This window comes from Microcaecilia unicolor, chromosome 7 (genome assembly GCF_901765095.1).
Source record: "Microcaecilia unicolor chromosome 7, aMicUni1.1, whole genome shotgun sequence".
Lineage (NCBI taxonomy): Eukaryota > Metazoa > Chordata > Amphibia > Gymnophiona > Siphonopidae > Microcaecilia > Microcaecilia unicolor.
In genome coordinates this window covers 98,567,152-98,585,690 of record NC_044037.1, presented here as the reverse complement: position 1 = coordinate 98,585,690, position 18,539 = coordinate 98,567,152, and the positions used below count along the sequence as shown (strand labels likewise).

Below are 18,539 nucleotides of genomic sequence, written 5' to 3'. Positions count from 1 at the left end.
ACAATTCCTTAATGAAATCAAGGACAGCTTTATGGAGCAGCTGGTACAGGAGCCGACGAGAGAAGGAAAAATTCCTTGTCATCAGCAGATGAATCGATTATGAGTGGGTTGTGTCCATCAACCAGCAGGGGGAGATAGCACTGAAAAACCATAGTGCCTCATGGCCAGCTAGCTCCATCTGCCTCTTCAGTATTCTCTATCTCCCCAGCAGGGTGGACGCAGCTTATTCAGCTCCTTCAGAAAATCTGCCTGGGGTGTCTCCTGTGCTGTTGCCAGTTGTAGCAGGGTGGTTGTGGCTGGTGGTGCTCACTTTAAAGGCACATACGTACGCCCTTTCCCTGCCTTACCTGGCCCCCGATGTGGCTGTAGACACATAGGCTAGCCCTGTCCCTGTCTTTGCCCACGCTGTGGATGCAGGCACATAGGTTCGCCCTTTCACTGCCTTTCCCACGCTACTGATCCTCCGGAGTGGAAAATTTGCCTCTTGCGCTGTTGCTTCCAACTTTCCTCACAGCGTTATAAAAAAAAAACGTTATGTCGCACTGTAGCGCTGCGATCCCAGAAAAGAGGCTTTCTTCAGATTGTGCAGCGGATCAGAGCTCTGTGGACTCGGTCCGGGGAGGTAAGAGCATTTTGTAGCTCCTCTGGGGAGGGCCCGCGTTTGGGACGATTTTGGCATGAATCTGCCTTTTTGAATTTTACGCTGTTTTCGGCGATGGCTGCGGAGGTTGTTAAGCGCTGTTCCCGTTGTGGCAAGCGCAGATCAGCAGCAGGGCTCTGTAAATCGTGCTCTTCTGACGTCAGAGCCGGCCCGAGCATGGCGAGCGAGGTTCCTTCCCGCTCCGTGGAGCTGGCAGCGGGCACCATTTTGGAACAGCATGACGCGACCCCCCGCTGAGGCGGAGGGATTTGAGCCTGAAGGGAAGCCTTGTATGGAGGCTAATATGAGAGCCATTACCCCCGGACTGGAACCGGGAGACCAGGGTGAGCCATTCTCTTCTGAGTTTGTTTTGCTGCTGCATAAAGCATTTATGTTAAAAAGAGCTCTCCCGCATGGGTCTCAATCGGCCTGGCTGCCTGTGTCCCCTCCAGTGGAGCCCGGCCTTGAATTGCCGTCAGGTGCATTTTCCCCTGACAGATGCCGCAGGACAAGAGCAGAAGGGTGGATTCCCCTTCAAAGAGTGCCCCCCCCCCCCCCCCCCCCCCCCCGTAGTCGGGATGTGAGGAGTCTGAGGGTCTGGCAGGCCCTCGTGGTCTGGAGAGCCAGAGGAAGGTGCAGGATTGCCATTGGATCCAGATGATTCTTCTGCAGTGAGGATTTCCACCGCGATGAGCTGCCAGCGCTTATTTCTAATGCATTGCAGGCCCTCTCTATTGAAGATCCTGCGAGTGCTGAAGTCTCCTCAGCTAACCTGAGGATGACAAGTACTAAGAAGCCTGCTCGAGCTTTTTCTTTGCATGACTCGATCCAAGAGCTTATTTCGGCTCAATGGGCTTGACCCCGAGGGGCCTTTGAAAGTTGCCAGGGCTATGGGGCAATTATACCCTCTAAGTGAGGAGCATTTGGCGCGCCTGGCGGTGCCTAAACTGGATGCCCTAGTCATGGCTGTGACAAAGAGAACTACCCTCCTAGTTGAAGGAGGAGTTGCCCTGAAGGACATGCAGGACTGACGCCTTGAATCAACTGTAAAGCGGTCCTTTGAAATTTCAGGCCTATCCTTACGGGTGTCTGCATGCAGCTGTTACGCTGCCCGAGCCTGCCTCGCTTGGGTACAACAGGCAGTGGAACAGCCCGGAGATGGAGCGGAGCCCCTTGTGGAGATGGCACCACGGATGGAGTCGGCCTTGTCTTTCTTGGCTGACGCCCTTTATGATCTGGTCAGAGCTTCGGCTCCGCCTGTTGTGGCTACGGCATTGGGCAACTGACATGGTCTCTAAGCAAAGGTTGGTGAAGTTGCCCTTTCAAGGCCTTCTCCTATTTGGTGAGAAGCTGGAGAACATTGTTAAAGGCCTGGGGGATGCTAAACCCCAGTGCTTACCCGAGGATAGGCCGCGGCCTTCCTCCAAGGGTCAGGCGGTTCCCTCCTCTTACAGACCTCGCTTCCGTGAAGCTAGAAGGTACCGCCCGGGGCGTTCTGCTGGGTTTACTTCACATGCCCGTTTTCAGCAGAGGAACTCCTTTCGCTCGGACAAACAGTCCACAGCAGCTGGCTCAAGACCTGGAGTTCAAGGGCGACCCTCTCAATGATGGTGCGCCGGCCCCCTCCCCGATTCCTGTAATAGGAGGACGACTTTTCCTCTTTCTCAAGGAGTGGACCAAGATTTCCTCAGATCAGTGGGTCTTGAACCTGATCAGAGATGGTTACAGAATAGAATTCAATGCCCCGGTGAGAGACGTGTTTGTGGAGTCCCGATGCGGTTCTGCTGCCAAAAGGACGGCGGTAGAGGAGATCTTGCAAGGCTTGATTCACATAGGGGCGGTGTCCCCGGTGCCTCCCGCCGAACTCGGCTCTGGCCGTTACTCCATTTACTTTGTGGTGCCGCGAAAAGGAGGGTGTTTTCGGCCCATCCTAGACTTAAAAGAAGTCAACAAGTCTCTGAGAGTGCGGCATTTTCACATGGAAACTCTGCGCTTCGTCATTGCGGCGGTACAGCCAGGAGAGTTTCTCACGTCTCTGGACCTGAAAGAAGCTTACTTGCACATACCAATTTGGCCCCTGCACCAGAGGTTTCTACGTTTTTTGGTGATGGGAAAACATTTCCAGTTTTGGGCCTTGCCTTTTGGCCTCGCCACAGCTCCCCGAACCTTCTCCAAGGTAATGGTGGTAGTAGCTGCCTTTCTCAGGCAAGAGGGTATCCGGGTTCATCCGTACCTAGATGACTGGCTCATCAGAGCGGACTCTGCAGAAGACTCATGTTACAGCCAGAGTGGTCTCAGTACTGCAATCTCTGGGCTGGGTCGTCAATGTAGCCAAATCATATGACCCCTCTCAATCTCTAGAATATTGGGGGTCCGGTTCAACACAGCCTCGTAATTTGTCTTTCTACCCAAGCAAAGGCGTGCAAGCTTCAGAACCAGGTCTGTGTGCTCCTGAGGATGCCTCGCCCATGAGCTTGGGACAAAGTCCAGCTGTTGGGGTCGATGACAGCCACCTTGGAAGTGGTGCCATGGGCGAGAATGCACCTGAGACCTCTGCAGTGTTCCCTGCTTCAACGTGGTCTCCCATATCTCAGGATTACCAATGCAGACTCGCGTGGCTCCCTGCAGACCGGCTCAGTTTTGAGTGGTGGCTCTCAGACAGTATGCTGCGGCGAGGAATGCAGCTAGTGCTCCCCGATTGGTGCCTGGTGGTGACAGATGCAGCTTGAAGGGCTGGGATGCACATTGCCAGGGAAGGCATGCCCAGGGTCTCTGGACACCCGAGGAGTCGGAGTGGTTCCATCAATCACTTGGAGTTGAAAGCAATCTTCCAGGCGCTTCTGGCCTTTCAATTGATCCTAGAAGAATTGGCTGTCAGAGTGTCTGTCAGACAACACGACAACAGTGGCCTACATAAATCGACAAGGAGGCACTCAGTGCCATTGCACTAGCCGTGCAGGCCGCGCAGATTGCTACTGGGCGAGCTACATCTGCAGTTCTGTCAGCAGCTCATATTGCAGGTCAAAGCAACGTGGAAAGCCGATTATCTGAGCAGGAATCAAATCGACCCAGCGGAGTGGGAACTTGCAGACGAAGTATTCCTGCAGATATGTGCCAAATGGGGACCCCGTAGCAGATCTTATGGCCTCAAGCGCAAATGCCAGAGTCCCGTGCTTTACAGCAGACGGAGAGATCCTCGCTCGACGGGTTGGATGCCTTGGCTCAACCCTGGCCTCCTGTATGTGTTCCCTCCATGGCCCTTGATAGGCGAGTTTTGCGGATTCGACTACATCAAGGAGAGGTGGTTCTCATTGCCCCGGATTGGCCCAGGAGGCCGTGGTATGTGGCCCTCCGGCGGATGCTGGTGGAGGCTCCCCTGCCGTTACCTCTGGTACCGACCCTGTTGTCCAGGGTCTGGTGACCATGGATGACGCCTGCCGCTTTGTCTTACACAGTTTATTTTTAGTGGGACTAATGTTGGCTAGAAGAGTGTCTGAGCTCTTTCTTGTCAGGATCCTTTTCTGCAGTTCTCGGAATCCGGGGTTACTGTTCGGATGATACCTTCTTTTCTGCCTAAGGTGGTTTCAGCTTTTCACCTCAACCAGCCCATCTTTCTTCCTTCCTTCTCTAAGGAGGCGTTTCCGGACTCCTTTGGGCAATTGCGCCTTTGGATGTCCGCAGGGCTCTGTGGCAATGTCTGCAGATGTCAAATGAGTTTAGTAATTCTGATCATTTATTTGTTCTGTTGGCAGGTCCCCAACGGGGGTTTCCGGCGTCTAAGGCCACTATAACCCGATGGCTTAAGGAACTCATTTTTTCGGCTTATCTGCTTTCAGGGAGGGTCGCCGCTGACGCGTTTTAAAGCGCACTCTACAAGGCAATGTCCTCTTCATGGGCTGGAACGTTTTTTTTCTCTTTAGATCTGTCATGCGGCTGCCTGGGCTATTCAGCGCTGTTTCGTGCGGCATTACAGGCTGGATGTGGCAATGCGGTAGGATGCGCATTTGGAGCGCAAGTGCTTGCTTGCGGAGTTGCCTGTTCCCACTCTACTTAGGGAGTGTTTTGGTATTATTATTATTATTACATTTGTACCCTGCGCTTTCCCACACAATAGCAGTTCAATGCTGCTTACATAGTAAATAGAATTACAAAGTCTTGAAGGAGAATGTTACAAGTTGTAGTAGTGGGGTTTTGAGGATATGTAAATTGAGCATGGAGAGGTAAACAAAGATAGGATGAGCAAAAGGAGAAGAGATTGGGAGGGGTAAGGAGTAAGAAAGATAGAGAGAAAGAGATTGAGGAATGAGCATAAGGAGATTTGAGACATGGTCAAAGGTATAATCGTCAGGGCAGGAATCATGTGGGTGGGCTTAAAAAGTTAAGTTGGGTCATTAGGGTAAGCTTTCTTGAAGAGATGGATTTTCAACATTTTTCTGAATAGTAGATGCATTGATTGTTCGGATGGATCTTGGCAGAGCGTTCCAAAGCTGGCTGCCCAAAAAGGAGAAACTGGATGCATAGGAGGTCTTGTATTTAATACCCTTGCAGTTGGGAAGGTGTAAATTGAGGTAAGTATGAGAGGCGATCTATTTCTGGTTGGGAGGTTGATTCCAGGAATAACATGTATGAGTGTTTGTACGTTTGGGAAGCTTGCCAGCTGCCCTTGGCCTGGATTGGCCGCTGTCGTGGACAGGATGCTGGGCTCGATGGACCCTTGGTCTTTTCCCAGTGTGGCATTATTTGTATTTATGATGAGGTTATTCATGTAGTTAGGGGATTCTCCATATATGATCTTATGAATCAGAGTGTGGACTTTTAAATTTCTTCTTTCTCTGATGGGAGCCAATTAAGCTTCTCTCAAAGAGGTGTTGCGCTATCGAATCTTGACTTGCCAAGGATAAGTCTGGCTGCCGAGTTTTGGGTAGTCTTAAATTTCTTCAGGATTAGGGTCTTACATCCTAAGAAACACTGTTTCAGTAATCTGCGTGCGTGAATACTGTGGATTGTACTAGGTTCCGAAAGGTGTCCAGGGGAAGGTATGATTTCACTCGTTTCAAAATCCACATCATATTAAACATTTTTTTGGTGATGAATGTAGCATGGTTTTCAAATGATAAATGGTTATCGATCATTACTCCAAGTATTTTAGGTTGTCAGATATGTCTGGGGTGCTAAGATAGTTGGGAGAAGTGGAGAGTATTGAGATGAAAGGACTAGACACTGTGTTTTCTCTTTGTTTAATTTCATCTTGAAAGAGTTAGCCCAAGAGGTTAGTGTGGTCATGCCTATATTTATTTTATCAGAGATTTCAGATAGATTGGATTTAAAGGGGATAAATATAGTGACGTCGTCAGCATAGATGAAGGGATTAAGGCCATGTTTGGCTAGTAACTTGGCTAGTGGAATCATCATGAGGTTGAAGAGTATCGGGGAAAGCGGAGATCCCTGCGGTACCCCACATTCAGATGACCATTGGGAAGATATGTTGTTTCCTTTGACTTGGTAAGATCTTGTGGTAATAAAGCTTTTTCTAGTTGATGATATTGCCACTGATCCCAAGTTTGTCCAGAAGTTTAGTCAGGATAGTATGATCAACCATGTCAAAAGCACTGGATAAGTCAAATTGTAGGAGAAGGATACGGTTTCCAATTGCTGTTTCTTGTGTTTGGATATTAAGGTAAGAAGAACCGTTTCAGTGCTATGGGCCGAACGAAAGCCACTGTGTTTTGTGCAGGATGGAGAATTTCTGAATATATTCGTTGAGCGTTGTGAGGTCACTCTATTTTCCATCAGTTTTGTGATTAGAGGGTGGAGGCAATTGGACGGTAGTTGGTAATTCATTTGCAGGTTTTTGGGGGTTTTTTGTTATAGGTGTTAGTAATATATTGCCGTGTCTGGTAGGGAAGGCACCTCGCTGAAGTAGGAAGTTTAAGTGGGTGGTGAGATCTGAAATAAAACATGTTGGGGCGCCTTTCAAAAAATAGTTGGGACAAGGGTCAAGTTGGCAATAAGACCTGGAGAGTTTAAGAGATGGTTTTAGTGACTTCTTCAGAGGTAAAGAGGGTAAAATTGGTCCAATATCGGTCTGCCGGTACTTCATCCCATCAGTTAATAGATTCATCTGCTGTTGACAAGGAAGGGAAAATTAGGTTCTTACCTTGATAATTTTCTTTCCTTTAGTCACAGCAGATGAATCCATGATCCCTCCCTGACTGATGTTAGTTTTTATACAGATGTTGCATACAGACATTGTGCCTCTCATCAGGAGTACTTGAAGACAAGCTATCAGAGTTTCTACATGCTGTTTTTATTGCGGGAGGTTGATAACGTCCTTTGTTTAGTTATTGCCCCGGTTCTGGGGCGTTTGTTCTCTGTGAGGAAAGTTTGTTATATTGCCTTTTTTATTCACTCTGCTTTGGAAATTTCATATATTGAAGGCAGAGGGGGTTGGGCGTCCTAGAACACCATGTGCTGTCAGTGTTCTCTATCTCCACCTGCTGTTAGGCAGATACAACCCTTCAGTTAATGGATTCATCTGCTGTGACTAAAGGAAAGAAAATTATCAAGGTAAGAACCTAATTTTCCCATCCATATTTATCTGAATCCGCTGTTACTATTGTTCTTACTAGTGTGCAACTTCAACTCCCTTTTTCTTGTTTGAGAGAATGTAGTAAAAGCAGTCAGCTTAACAGGGTTTAAAAAGGTTGGATAATTTCCTCAAAGAAATAAGCAGGATAAAATCTGTGCTACTGTTCTGGGATCTTGCGAGGTCCTTGTGACCTTGATTAGCCACTGTTGGAAACAGGATATTGGACTCGATGGACCTTCGGTCTGTCCCAGTATGGCAACGCTTATGTTCTTTTGTTAGGCCTTATGTTTTCTGATGATAGTCAGTTGGCAGCCACCTTTTGAGATATTTTTAAGTGCTCAGGCCCTTCTAAATTTTGGGATAGGTCTTCTTTTTATTGATGTGCCCTAATAAGGCGCTTTGGTCTTTAAGACATCAATTCTAGGTGGAGTGAAGGAGATGATCACCTCAGCCTACACCAGTAAGAGCTGGCTAGTCCCAGAGGGCTGGCTAGCCCAATGTTTCCCAGTTGGTTCTGGAGTACCCCCTTGCCAATCAGGTTTTCAAGATATCCACAATGAATATGCATGAAATCAATTTGCATAGACAGCCTCCATTATAGGCAAATCATTATAGGCTAGCCCATTTGATCAGAGCACGTCTTTGTAGGCAGAGTTAGTTTATCTTGTGGAGGATGCTGTAGGACAGTGTCCTTGCCTCTTTTGTACTGCTCTTCTTAGTGCCTCAGGATTGGTATGCAGGTATGGAGGTTTAAAACCCTTAAGTATAAGAGTCTGAGAACTGTTGTGGCTTCTTCCACCCAGTGTGGATACAGCTTGGGTACTTCACACTCGTCTGGCATGTACAATAAGGATGGGGAAATTTGGACTGACTGACTAATTTTTGTTCCTTGAGTCCAGCCAGATCGATTAAGAACCCACCCATCAAAACCATGGCAGTAGGTTCTTGGTCTGACAAATTCAGGAAACTGAATATGTTGTAGCCCACGCTGAAGGTAGTTGTTTCCTTGGTATATGGAATTTTTCATTTCTAGGTTAATGACTGTGAATTGATTTTGACTGCACCAGGTTTTAGTTTTGGGGGTGAATTGGAAATACAAAATATAAGAATTGCCTTCAATAGTCTTAGCTTAATGTAGGATACTGAGGAGCTGAAGACAACCCAGCCCCCCTATAAGGGGAGTGAAGTCAGCTCTGATATGCCGGTAGTTTTATTTTTCTGGTTGCATCTGCTGGCAGGGAAACATAAATCACTCAGACTGGTCTGGTAGAACTCAAGGAAAGGACATAAACAATTAAGTCCAAATTATCACTTCCTGTTCCAAGGTAAGCCCAAATGCCCGTTCTAAATATAACTGGCTCAGTTGAGACCATAGGTAATGTTGAATGGCCTGTAGGGGTGGGGGATTTTGTGCAACCAGTACTCCTGCAAGAGGTGTACATGAGGATCAGATCTGAAATGGTCTGTACATCACAGAGAAAATTTAGAGAGAGTGTGCATAGAATTATTGTAGAGAACTTTTTCATACCCTATCTCTGTCTAGTCTTAAATCCCAAAGCTGTCAAGTAGTTTTTGAGCTAGCTGATCCTGTGTTTCCCCCCCCACCCCCTTTCATATTCATTCTGGATCTGCAGTTTGAGCTTGCTGTGGATGCTGTCCACAGGAAGATGACTGAGCAGATGGCAGGACCTAAGCGAGAAGACATAATTGACACCATGGTCTTTAAACCCATGGACGTGATGCTGGTGCATTTCCGAAATGTGGATTTCAACTATGCGACAAAAGGTAAAAAAAAATGCTACCAATCCTACCTAACTTTTCAGTCAGATCTTTGATGTGCCTTTCTCTTTGTAGCTGGTATGCACTCTTCTCTTGATGGAGAATGCTTCAGCTGTGAGAAGATGTTCTATATACTTATCTTACATATCTTGTATGCACCTTTTCACTTGAGGGGATTTAGTAAATAATATAAAATAAATATTTCCCATATATGCTGGTGACTACTCTGAGCTTTCCTCTGATGATCTTATCTTGGCCTGCTCAACTTCTGCTGTGTGCTGGAGGCAAGTTGTCTTCGCTGTGAGGAATTTGACTCCATGGGAGGATTGCTGCTAGTTATATTTACATTTTGCTTTCTCTTTTAGCTGAAAACTAACATATTGGTCTGTGCTGGCAGATAAATTTACAGATTCAGCCATTGCCATGAATGCCAAGGTTAATGGAGAACATAAAGAGAAGATCTTACAGCGCTGGGAAGGAGGTGATGGCAACAGCGATGATTATGATCTGGAATCTGATGTGGTGAGAGCAACTGGGAGTGTGGCCAGGAACTGGTGTGGGATAATGAATTTTGGGTGTTTATACTGTACTGTTGAGAGATTGAAATATATAATACATTTGCAAGACTATAAACTTTTATATGGGCTGAGAAGAATTGGAAGAATGGCACTTTAGTGTCTGATATTTCTTTTTTCTTCCTTGGTCAGTCTAACGGCTGGGACCCAAATGAAATGTTTAAATTTAATGAAGAGAATTATGGAGTGAAGACTACATATGACAGCAGCCTGTCTTCCTACACGTGAGTGTGATTGTTTTTCTGAAGAATAAAGTATTTTTTCAACTCTAGGAAACCTCAGTGAGACTGTGGCAGAAATGGAATGACTGGCAGGAAATAGAAATTACTTAAATCTAAATTCTAGCTTTTTTTTTTTTAATCCTCCTAGACCAGTCTGTATTGATGTATTATGTTGTCCTATGAGTAGATGAGGCATAGTATCTGAAATCCTGTGGTACATCACTGATATAAGGAGGAGTATTGCAGCCTACAATTTGTCAATATTGCTTTGAGTACTTGTGATGTATAAATGTGAAGTAAATAAAATATTTTAAACGTTTTTGTATACTGATCCCTTGTCTCTTAAAATAACTTCAAAAAGTAATATATAGTATTAAAATATGAAACACTGCCAAAAACAGAAGGCAGTATTAAAATAACATAGTATATTATGCACAGATTTGCCTGGGCAGTATTCATCAATATTTTAAAATGCTGCCTTCTAAAGGCTGAATTAGACCAGGATATTCAGTGCAAGCCTATATCTGGGTACCTCTACTGAAAATCTGGGCAAGTTAGGACTGCTGTTTGTATGATCCTACTTGCTCAGTTCAGGCACCAGCACTAAGTTTCAGTGGTGCTTGGATAACTTCCAGCTCTACCCCCTGACTGTCCCTGCACTAATCAGATAGTGTTGCTGCTGCAGCACTCTGGTTAAGTTCCACTGAATACCGATGCCGGACCCTGTCAGCATGATTTCATTGGGTTGAAAAACTCTTACCTGGTTAAATCACACAGAATATCAACTCCTACACTTTCACAGAACAACACTATAAAAGCAGTAGCTGAAAGAGCCCATCATAACATAAGCAAGTAAGACCTCTTCTAGATTAAGTGCTACTGAACTCACTTTTCCTGTGCTTCCCAATGACCTCTGAGCAGGTTGCCACCATCCTCACTTCCTCTATACTGCACTGCTGTCTGTTGGGGCCTGGACATTCAATCATGCTGCTGTTGAATGCCTTCAGTTCTTACTAACTACTACTACTTATCATTTCTATAGCACTACTCATTTGCAGCCTGTCGCTCAGAAGACATCATGCTCTATGCAAGCCATGTATGCACAGCAGCCACCCAGAACTAATGTCAACCATACAAATTGCTTGTTATGTAGAGAGTAGGATCTATAATAGTCATTCTCCGAGGACAAGCAGGCTTATAATTTTCACAAGCGGATGACGCGATCAGTGTTGCCTGGTCTGGAATTTACCAAAGCTAAATGAGAGTTTTGTGGAGCGTGATCGGAACCTCTACAAAACCCACAGTGGAGAGCCTAATGGAGTTACCCTCAAAATTTGTTAAAATAAACACGTATTACAATCCAAAAAACCCAAGTGAGGAAAGGTGTTCTCTGTAGCTACCAATATGTGTATATTGTTTTAAAAGTTGGGGGAAAAGACCTCAGATGCCTGTGTCTCTCTCTGCGCTGTTGTATCATTCAATACAGCAACTCAATCACAGTGCTGGCTTTAAGCACGGGTCGTTAAAAAACCCCAACAATTTATTTTTATCTGTGCAAAAATGGATCAAAGCAGTTTGAAATTATATATGATAGTAAACTTAGGCATTTTCACCAACAGTGAACACAAAAAATGAACATAATAGCCATACTGGGTCAGACCAATGTTTCATCTAGCTCACTGTCCTGCTTCCAGTAGTGGCCAATCCAGCTCACATGTACCAACAATTAAATCTTTATCTTACATTTTTTTGTAAAGAAAATGTCTTTCTGTAATGAAATGGTAACTTTATTCTAAATGGCTTCCATGTGGAAGGGGAAGAGGCTCTTAAGGATTCACAGGATAGAAGAACGGAGTCCTTGTTTGAGTAGACGTTTGTGGTTTTGGCAATGGTCTTGGCTGCAGTGTGTGGCGACCTGGTGGCTAGAACATGTTCCTTGTCATCAAGCAGATGAATCCATTACAAATGGGTTGTGTCCACCTACCAGCTAGCTCCATCTGCCTCTCAGTATTCTCTATCTCCCCAGCAGGGTTGGACGCAGCTTATTCAGCTCCTTCAAAAATCTGCCTGGGGTGGCTCCTGGGCTTTTGCCAGTTGTAGCAGGGGTGTTGTGGCTATTGCAGCTTCACTTTAAAGGCACATAGGTTCGCCCTTTCCCTGCCTTACCCTTCCCCCTATGTGGATGCAGGCATATAGGTTTGCCCTGTCCCTTCCTTTCCCACACTCTTCTATGTGGATGCAGGCAGATTGGTATGTCCTTTCTCTGCCTTTCCCACACTCTTCTGTGTTGATGCAGGCACATTGGTACGTCCTTTCCCTGCCTTTCCCACACTCTTCTGTGTGGATGCAGGCACATTGGTTTGTCCTTACCCTGCCTTTCCCACTCTCCTGGACCTCCGGAGTGCCTCTGTAGCTGTTGCCTCTAACTTTCCTCGCAGCATTAAAAAAAAAAACGCGACACGCTTGTTAGCGCTGCGAATCTGAGGCTTCCTTCTGATCTGTGCAGCATGACCGGAGCTCTTTGACTCAGTCTGGTGAGGTTAAGAGAGTCTTGTAGCTCCTCCGGGGAGGGCCTGCGATCAGGACGTTTTGGTGTGAATCCGCCATTTTGAAATTTTCCGCCATTTTTGGCGATGGCTACGGAGGTTGTTAAGCGCTGCTCACGTTGTGGCAAGTACAGATCCGCAGCGGGGCTCTGTAAATCGTGCTCTTCAGACGTCAGGGCCGAGCATGGCGAGCGAGGTTTCTTCCCGCTCGGTGGAGCTGGCAGCGGGCGCCATCTTGGATGCGCCGCAGGGCTCGACACCCCCCCCCCCCCCCCCCCGCAGGAGTGGAGGGGTCTGAGGCCGGAGGGGAGCCTCAGATGGAGGCTACCAGAGGGAGCTGCTTACCCCGGATTGGAACCAGGAAGCCAGGGTGAGCCTTTCTCCCCTGAGTTCGTGTTGCTTTTACATAAAGCGTTCATGTTAAAAGAGCTCTGCCGCAGATGTCTGACTCTGCGTTGCTACCTGGTTCCCCTCCGGTGGAGACTGGCACGGGATTGCCGTCAGACGGTTTTTTTCCCCAGACAGTTGGCCGCAAGACAAGCGCAGAAGGGTAAATTCCCCTTCAGAGAGTGGCGCACCCCCCCTTCCTCCCCCCCCCCCCCGGTGGCGGGCTGTGGGGATTCTGAGGGGTCTGGCAGGCCTTCGTGGTCCGAAGAGCCAGAGGAAGGTGTAGGATTGCCACTGGATCCAGATGATCCCACTGCGGTTAGGATTTTTCACCGCGAGGAGCTGCCAGCGCTTATTTCTGATGCCTTACAGGCCCTCTCTATTGAAGATCCTGTGATGGGCGAAGCCTTCTCTGGTTATCCGAGGATGGCAAGTACTAAGAAGCTTCCTCGGGCCTTTCCTTTGCATGACTCCATCCAAGAGCATATTTCGGCTCAGTGGGCTGACCCTGAGGGGCCTTTGAAAGTTGCCAGGGCAATGGGGCACATATACCCTCTTAGTGAGGAGCACTTGGTACGCTTGGTTGTGCCTAAAGTGGATGCCCTAGTCACGGCTGTGACGAAAGAGACTACCCTCCCAGTAGCGGGAGGGGTCGCCCTGAAGGACATATAGGACCGACGTTTGGAATCCGCAATCAAATGGTCCTTTGAGATTTCAGGCCGTGCCTTACGGGCATCTGTGTGCAGTTGTTATGCTACTCGAGCCTGCCTCGCTTCGTTGCAACAGGCAGTGGAATAGCCCGGGGATGGCGCGGAGCCCCTTGCGGAGGTGGCACCGCGGATGGAGTCAGCCCTGTCATTTTTGTCTGACGCCCTCTATGATCTGGTCAGAGCTTCGGCTAAACAGATGGCTGTGGCGGTGGCCGCTCGCCGCCTTCTATAGCTACGGCATTGGGCGGCTGACATGGCCTCTAAGCAAGGTTGGTGAAGTTGCCCTTCCAGGGCCTTCTCCTATTTGGTGAGGAGTTGGAGAAAATTGTTAAAGGCCTGGGGAAAACTATACCCCAGGGCTTACCCGAGGATAGACCACGGCCTTTTTCCAATGGTCAGGTGGTTCCTTCCTTTTCCAGACCTCGCTTCCGTGGAGCTAGAAGGTACCGCCTGGGGCGTTTTGCTGGGTTTACTTCACGTGCTCGCTTTCAGCAGAGGAACTCCTTTCGCTCGGACAAGCGTTCCGCAGCGGCCGGCTCAAGGCCTCTCAATGATGGTGTGCCAGCCCACTCCTCGATTCCTGCAGTTGGAGGATGTCGTTCCCTCTTTCTCGAGGAATGGGTCAAGATTACCTCAGATCAGTGGGTTTTGAACCTGATCAGAGATGGCTTCAGATTAGAATTCAATGCCCTGGTGAGAGACGTGTTTGTGGAGTCCCGATGCCTCTCTGCCGTCCAACGGGTGGCGGTAGAGGAAACCTTGCAAGGCTTGTTGCACCTCGGGGCGGTGGTCCCTGTGCCTCCCGCTGAGATCGGCTACGGTCGTTACTCCATTTACTTTGTGGTGCCGCAAAAAGGAGGGTCTTTTCGGCCCATACTCTACTTAAAGGACGTCAACAAGTCACTAAGAGTGCAACGTTTTTGCATGGAAACCCTGCGCTCCGTCATTGCGGCGGTACAGCCAGGAGAGCTTCTCACGTCTCTGGACCTGAAAGAAGCTTACTTGCACATTCCTATTTGGCCCCCGCACCACCGGTTTCTCCGGTTTGCGATGTTGGGAAACATTTCCAGTTTCGGTCCTTGCCTTTTGGCCTCGCCACAGCTCCCCGAGCCTTTTCCAAGGTAATGGTGGTAGTAGCTGCCTTTCTCAGGCGAGAGGGTATCCGGGTTCTCCCGTACCTCGACGACTGGCTCATCAGAGCGGACTCTGCAGAAGAGAGTCATCATGTAACAGCCAGAGTGGTCTCAGTACTTCAGTCTCTGGGCTGGGTCATCAATATACCCAAAAGGCACCAGACCCCCCCCCCCCCCCCCCTTAATCTCTAGAATATTTGGGGGTCTGATTCGACACAGCCTCGGGATTTGTCTTTCTACCCGAGCAAAGGCGGTGCAAGCTTCAGAACCATGTCCATTTGCTCCTGAGGATGTCTCGCCCCTCGAGCTTGGGACATAGTCCAGCTGTTGGGGTCGATGACGGCCACCTTGGAAGTGGTGCCATGGGCGAGAGTGCACCTGAGACCTCTGCAGTGTTCCCTGCTTCAACGATGGTCTCCAATATCTCAGGATTACCAATGCAGACTCACGTGGCTCCCTGCGGCCCGGCTCAGTATGGAGTGGTGGCTCTCAGACAGCATACTGCAGCGAGGAACGCCGCTAGCGCTTCCCAATTATTGCCTGGTAGTAACAGATGCCAACCTGCAGGGCTGGGGCACATTGCCAGGGAAGGCATGCCCAGGGTCTCTGGACACCCGAGGAGTCGGAGTGGTCCATCAATCACTTGGAGTTGAAAGCGATATTCCAGGCGCTTCTGGCCATTCTCACGACCCTGGAGGGACTGGCTGTGGCCTACATAAATCGACAAGGCGGCACTCAGTGCAGGGCACTGGCTGCGCAGGCCGCGCAGATTTGCCACTGGGCCGAGCTACATCTGCAGTTTCTGTCAGCAGCTCACATTGCAGGTCAGAGCAACATGCAAGCCGATTATCTAAGCAGGCATCAAATCGACCCAGCGGAGTGGGAACTGGCAGATGATGTGTTCCTTCAGATCTGTGCCAAATGGGGGACCCCCGTAGCGGATCTTATGGCGTCAAGCGCAAATGCCAAAGTACCGTGCTTTACAGCAGACGGAGAGATCCTCGCTTGGCGGGGTTGGATGCCTTGGCTCAACCCTGGTCTCAGGGCCTCCTGTATGTGTTCCCTCCTGGGCCCTTGATAGGGCGAGTACTCCTGCAGATTCAGCTACATCAAGGAGAGGTGGTTCTCATTGCCCCGGATTGGCCCAGGCGGCCGTGGTATGTGGACCTCCGGCGGATGCTGGTGGAAGCTCCCCTTCCTTTGCCTCTGTTACTGAACCTGTTGTCACAGGGGCCAGTAACCATGGAGGGCGCCTGCCGCTTTGGTCTTACGGCATGGCTATTGAGAGGGCGCAATTGAGAGACAAGGTCATCTCCATTCTCCTTCAGGCCCGCAAGCGTTCCACTTCCGTTGCCTATGCTCGGATTTAGCGCCATTTTAAGGCTTGGTGTGCTGCTAAAGCGATTACACTCATGCAGGCTTCTGACTCGCCGATACTTGACTTTTTGCAGGATGGTTTACAAAAAGGCTTGGCCTGTAATTCCCTGCGTGTTCAAGTTGCAGCCTTAGCATGTTTTCGGGGGAAGGTGGCTAGCCTCTCCCTGGCTGCTTATCCGGAGGTGGCACAGTTTCTTAGAGGGGTGCTTCGGCTCCGTCCTCCCGTGCGGGCTCCGTGTCCGGCCTGGAACCTGGGGTTAGTTTTAAAGGCCCTTCAGTGTTCACCCTTCAAGCCGCTTAGGCGAGTTTCAGAGAAGGATGTGACCCTAAAGACGGTCTTTTTGTGGCCATTACATTGGCGAGACGGGTGTCTGAGCTCCAGGCGCTGTCCTGTCGAGACCCATTTCTGCAATTGCACCTTCTAGATGTGCGAAGGGCTCTGTTGCAGTATCTGCGCATGTCAAATGCTTTCAGAACCTCTGATCACCTTTTTGTTTTGTTGTCGGGTCCTCGCAGAGGGTCTCCAGCGTCTAAAGCTATTTTTTCAGCATATCTGCTGTCTGGCCGGATTCTGCCTGAAGCCTTTAAGGCACATTCCACAAGAGCGATTTCCTCTTCTTGGGCTGAAACTGGAGCACTCTTTCTTCAAGAGATATGCAGTGCAGCAACATGGGTTTCTAAGCTTTGCCCAACATTACAGGCTGGATGTGGCTGCCAGGAGGGATGCGCATTTTGGAGCACAAGTGCTGGCGCGTGGTGAGGCCTGTTCCCACCCTATCTAGGGATTGCTTTGATACATCCCATTCGTAATTGATTCATCTGCTTGATGACAAGGAAGGGAAAATTAGGTTCTTAACTTGGTAATTTTCTTTCCTTTATTCATAGCAGATGAATCCATGAGCCCTCCCTGATTGATTGATTGATTAATGCTGTTTTGGGTTCAGTTTTTCCTGTAGATATGTTCCCTCATTGGGAGAAGTTGGAAAACAGTCTTCAGGATTTCTGTTCTGTTACAGGAGGTTGAGTTCGTCCCTCCTTTGAATTACTGCTCCTGTTCTGGGGCGTTCGTTCGCTGTGAGAAAAGTTCATGTTGTTCTACTTTGTGGTGTAACACTGCTTTGGAAGCTTCAAATACTGAGAGGCAGATGGAGCTAGCTGGCCAAGAGGCACTATGGTTTTCAGTGCTCTCTATCTCCCCCTGCTGGTAGGTGGACACAACCCATTCGTGATGGATTCATCTGCTATGACTAAAGAAAAGAAAATTACCAAAGTAAGAACCTAATTTCCCCTTTCAAGAGATTGGAACAGTTTCCGGACAAGGCCTTTGCAGAGGAAATATCGGTCATGCCCAACCATGGCTATACTGGAGATGGCCTAAGCTTATCTGGCAGATGCTATATATGATCAAGTCCGGATGTCAACAGAGAGCTTGAGACTCTTAGTAGCTGCCTGTTAGTTTTGCTGTGGAATTGGACGACAGATGTTGCTTCCAGGGCTCAGCATAGCCAGCTGCTCTTTTAAGGACAGGTTGTTTGGAGAAGTCCTGGATAAAATTAAGAACTTGTCTGGCTCCTAGAGAGTCCAGCATGAACTTCGCAGACCCAGTTGTCACGGGGTCGATTTTGAGAAGTGGAGGTCAGGCCAGATAGAGTTGGTGGTCCTTCACGGGGCATTGCCCAGTTGAGGATTCAGCCTTTTGTGACAGTTGCTGATGGGCGGGTAGACCTGTGGCAACTGGAGAGGCTTCTGTTGGTAGAGCATCACAATGAATATTTGGGGTAAGGTCTACCTGGTAGAGGGATGCTTAATACAGTTTTACCGGAGGTGGACCCACATAACCTTGGACCAGTGGGTACTGAAATCTTTCATTAGGGTTACATACTGAAGTTTGGGATTTGCAAATGGTTTTGGATTTGCATTGCAAACCGTACGAGGAGCGACTTGCTGACCTGAGCATGTGTACCTTGGAGGAAAGGAGAAACGGGGTGACATGATACAGACGTTTAAATATTTGAAAGATATTAATCCGCAAATGAACCTTTTCCAGACACGGGAATGTGGTAGAACTAGCGGACATGAATTGAGGTTGGAGGGGGGCAGACTCAGGAGTAATGTCAGGAAGTATTTTTTCATGAGAAGGTTGGTAGATACGTGGAATGCCCTCCCGCGGGAGGTGGTGGAGATGAAAACGGTAATGGAATTCAAACGTGCGTGGGATAAACACAAAGGAGTCCTGTGTAGAAGGAATGGATCTACGGAATCTTAGCAAAGATTGGGTGGCGACGCCGGTAATTGAAGAGAGAAACCAATGCTGGGCAGACTTCCACGGTCTACGCCCTGATCGTGGCTGAATAGATATGGAGTGTAAATTTTAAGGGCTTCGACATTATTTTCAAAACTTTTAGTACAGGAACAGTGCTGGGCGGACTTTTACAGTCTGTGCCATGAGAAAGGCAGGGACAAATCAAACTCGGGTATACATTTAAAGTAGCACATACCATGTAAAATGAGTTTGGGCAGACTGGATGCACCGTTCAGGTCTTTATCTGCCGTCATTTACTATGTTACTATGAGTTTGCTCA

At 48.4% G+C, this 18,539-nt stretch overlaps 1 protein-coding gene across 1 annotated transcript in view; it reads left to right on the top strand.

Moving 5' to 3' along the window:
• The window catches only part of ATXN2L (ataxin 2 like), a 446,514-nt gene that overhangs the window by 137,585 nt on the left and 290,390 nt on the right, over positions 1 to 18,539 (top strand). Inside the window, exons 5-7 of the mRNA XM_030209208.1 lie at positions 8,864 to 9,014; positions 9,406 to 9,530; positions 9,716 to 9,807. Coding sequence (XP_030065068.1) covers positions 8,864 to 9,014; positions 9,406 to 9,530; positions 9,716 to 9,807 — 368 coding nt within the window. The remainder of the gene's footprint in view (positions 1 to 8,863; positions 9,015 to 9,405; positions 9,531 to 9,715; positions 9,808 to 18,539) is intronic.